We start from the raw sequence: 3,631 nt of genomic DNA, 5'->3' as shown, positions 1-3,631 counted from the left end.
TTTCAATGATGTGTTCTACTAATATTTCTACATTCTCTCAATCCTTATGTTTATGAAGGTGAACTTGTCCTTTAACAATGCACTATCATTTGCACGCAATAGAGATTCAGTATGAGAGTACAATCTACACTGGAATTCAGAAGCATTCATATTTGATAATTTTATCCAAAAACAATTTTAAGAAGATACAAGATGCATAGACAGAACCACACATCACAATGTCTACGATATTCAAGCTTTGAGACCCCAATCTTGAACGGAGTCCATTTTATTTCACTTCTTTTGTATGCAAAAACTCTGTACATTGAACTCATGGTATTTTTGCAAATCACTTGAGACTTTGACAAATTGTATTCATATCTACAATACACAGAGTGAGAATTTAAAATACACATTTTGGGAGTATCTCTTTTAAGTTAACATTCCACTTTAGAACATTGGTTCTCATAGTGAGTTAAGGAAGATATGAATGTGAACGTACTTAAATGCACCAACACATAAACTTTGTTCTACAATAAAGCAAAACACTCTCTTGAATTCAGTAAATGCTGATGTTAATGGGGCAACCAATTTTATAACCAAAATTTAAGAGCACTGGTGCACACAAAAACTTTGACTGGAGGTCCAATGGAGTTGAATAAAAGGATACTGAAAATACATTATGATAGAATTCAAAGCATGCCCTTATGCAATGATTTCAATCAGATTGAAGCTGTGTTACAGATTTGGAGAATTACAAACAAATATTGTTCTCTTCAACTGCATCTGAAAAGCTACATAATTTAAAAAGAAGAGCTGTAACATGACTGCAAGAAAAAAGCAAGAAAATATCTGCTATCTGAACTTGGACAAACAGATTTCTCATGCATTTGTTTTCCTGGACTACAACTGAACTAGTTTTTCATAGCTAAATCCATGTTGGTATATCAAGCATTTACTGACTCCCAAAATTTTACAATACTAATGAAACCACTTCTGTAGGACAGTGCATTAAACATATCTTAAAGCTAGATATCACATTTTCACATCATCACCTTCGCCTAGCTCTTTCTGGTAGGATAGGTTCAGGAACTATTTTACGAGTTCCACCGGGAAGCAACACACAAGTTGGACCTTTCTTTTTCTTCTTTGTCACCTCTTCATCAGTTGATGTGGCATCATCCACCTGCACCCCTAGATAACGGAGGAAGATATTAAGCTTGGCCTGCTTTTTCTCCAGATACTTCTCGCCTTCAAGAGGCTTCAACCCCGCAAACCGAAACTTGTTGAGGCGACGCTCCCAGCGCTTGCGGTTGCGCTTCCGTTTCCTCTGCTTCTGCATTCGCAGCTTGAAGCGGTTGCGCTTCCGCCACTTCAGGTACTGGTGGCGCTTCATCTTTCTGTGTCGCTTCTGCAGGATGTTGCTGGCCCTCTTGGTAATGGTTGTGCTCGTGGCCGGGTCGTTGACGGCATTGTCGTCGTATCCATGGTCCACCGGGAGATCTGTCAGGTCCTTGTCAGTGTGGGTGGGGCAGTCAAGGGGGATTGCTACAGTGGCAACAGGGTCCAAGATGGCTCCGAGACCGTGAGAGGATGCTTCAGGGAACACATACTGCAGCGTCAGCGATGCTTCTGCCGGAGACAGGGAGAGTTTTGACAGCCGCTCGGTCAGCGAGTCAGCTGGACGACATGCATTATTTGAAGTACTATTGGTCAAAGTATTTGGAGGGATTGGCAACTTAGACTGCTTTCCACTTCCTGACGTGACTGTGGGAGTGCCTGAGACGACATGGTTCCCCGCACTACGTGCAGATGTCAGCAACAGACGCTCTGTAGAAGAAACAAGAGGGATGTAAAGCATAAAAATATTCATTTTCTGTAAACATGTACTTTCAATGTGAAGCAGAACACTCTTTTCTCAACCTAATTCATACAACATTTTTGTGACTTGTATTGATAATTTCTGAGGAAAACATTTGTTTCATACCCTAAAAGGGGAATTCCATTCCATGCTTAAGTCATCTCAGATTAAAATGGTTAGGTTAAACAAAGAGAACACTGACATATTTTCTAGAATTGAGAAAAAATATAACTAAACAAAATGAAGTTTCACACATGCATGTGTTTTGTTTTGTTTTGTTTTGTTTTGTTTTGTTTTGTTTTGTTTTTTTGTTTTCTTGTTTCTCCTGCAGAACAAATGGGTAACATTCTGTTTAGTGCAGTGTAACAGAACAAGTGTTACACTTGTTACCACAAGCTCAGTGAAATAGTGCTAACAAGGTGCTCCATCAGAGAGTGACATAGAGTGTGCAGTTGTTGTATGTTCAAGCAATAAGCAACTCCCATTATAAAGTTGACTCCAAAAGACGGAGTACATCACACAAACAAAGGAAATAATCTATCTGTCAAGGGCGAGTGCCTCTGGGAGAGAAGTCCCAAAATGAGAATATAAGGAACTTCATCAGGTTCTTAGTGACATGATCAAAGAGTACAGGTAACATATGACAGAGGAACTCCCTCTCAAAAACGTGTGGATAGACTCATCTATCACTGCTGGTAAAAATGGAAGATAGCAAGCAACATACATAATTACTTCGACTCATGAGGGGGAAATGCCTTCAGTGCTCCAAGATAGATCATGAAATGTTATTGATACTGCCTCTCGAAAAGCCAGGAATCAAGATTTTTCAAAATGTAACCAAAAAATCCTACAAAGCTTAAAGAGATAGGCAGAGAGAAAGAGAGAGAGAGAGAGAGAGAGAGAGATATTTCTTATTTGTGGTTCTGATCTGCAACGCTCTTGAAAACTCTACATTTCAACAGTGCAGAGGATATTACAGGCGTATTTGATATGATCACATGAAATACATCACAAGTTGCCTTGTTCAATTGAAGAAATGTTGAAATGCAGTTACTTTGAGTTATAAATTTTACTGACAAGCATTCTCACACATGTATAAAACCCATCAATATGGACCTGTTTATGATACAGATTTTTTTTCTTTAATATCCACAATCTGCAATCAACTTCATTTCCTATAAGTAATGGTTAAATCAGTGTCTTCACATTTGACTCATAAACTTGCACATGAAATTTTGTTTTCACACATTCGTTTTTTCGGCTAGTTTCTGGTTGCGCGAAATGCGAGCAAATTTCAATACTGCAAAAATTTCCTCTTTTACACCACACAGGTGACTAATATATGGATTAACACAGACACACGCACAAGGATAACAAAGACCCTTACCAATGCGACTCCCTAGAACAGACCCCCTGCAGGCTGCTTGAAGTATGCATGGAAACATGGTGACAGAACACCATCAAAGACCTAGCTCAGCATAAAAATGGGTCCCTACCTGAATAGACAAAGACATAAAAAGAAAAACAAACCCCACATGACAGTGCAAGCCGATATTCAAGACATGCTACACATGATTCACTCAATGCTTTCATATCAACATGTCATGGTTGGTAAATAAGCGAAAACAATTAGTTCATTAGTCATAATTATGTTGGTTAAACAAGATTATAAAATGGGTTCAAGAATGTAGCCAATAGGAAGCGCTGAAATGAGTGACGTGTGCCTTGGTTACTCAGTCCCATTGCACTGCATGTTAAATCCTATTGCCGATCGTCTGTGCGCGCGGCGGC

At 39.1% G+C, this 3,631-nt stretch overlaps 1 protein-coding gene across 1 annotated transcript; it reads right to left on the bottom strand.

Annotated features, from left to right (window-relative positions):
• Window positions 1-943: 943 nt before the first annotated feature.
• Window positions 944-3,285, bottom strand: LOC139708174 (uncharacterized). The gene is made up of 2 exons (XM_071620152.1): window positions 3,228-3,285; window positions 944-1,809 (listed from the first exon to the last, which is right to left on the bottom strand). Exons 1-2 carry the CDS (start codon window positions 3,283-3,285, stop codon window positions 1,031-1,033), a joined length of 837 nt encoding a protein of 278 aa, XP_071476253.1. The 3' UTR covers window positions 944-1,030.
• Window positions 3,286-3,631: the final 346 nt, after the last annotated feature.

This window comes from Diadema antillarum, unplaced genomic scaffold (assembly GCF_040938485.1).
Source record: "Diadema antillarum isolate AM-2024a unplaced genomic scaffold, OU_Dant_1.0 scf00000036, whole genome shotgun sequence".
In the NCBI taxonomy this organism is placed as follows: domain Eukaryota; kingdom Metazoa; phylum Echinodermata; class Echinoidea; order Diadematoida; family Diadematidae; genus Diadema; species Diadema antillarum.
The sequence above is the reverse complement of the archived record's forward strand: the minus strand, read 5'-3'. Positions and strand labels throughout refer to the sequence as shown.

What these genes read in the sequence shown, in the direction of transcription:
- LOC139708174 (XM_071620152.1), bottom strand. Translation starts at nt 3,285, where the DNA reads ATGTTTCCATGCATACTTCAAGCAGCCTGCAGGGGGTCTGTTCTAGGG. An exon ending in TGTTCTAGGGAGTCGCATTG is followed by an intron (nt 1,810 to 3,227) that starts GTAAGGGTCTTT and finishes TTTCTTCTACAG; the next exon opens with AGCGTCTGTTGCTGACATCT.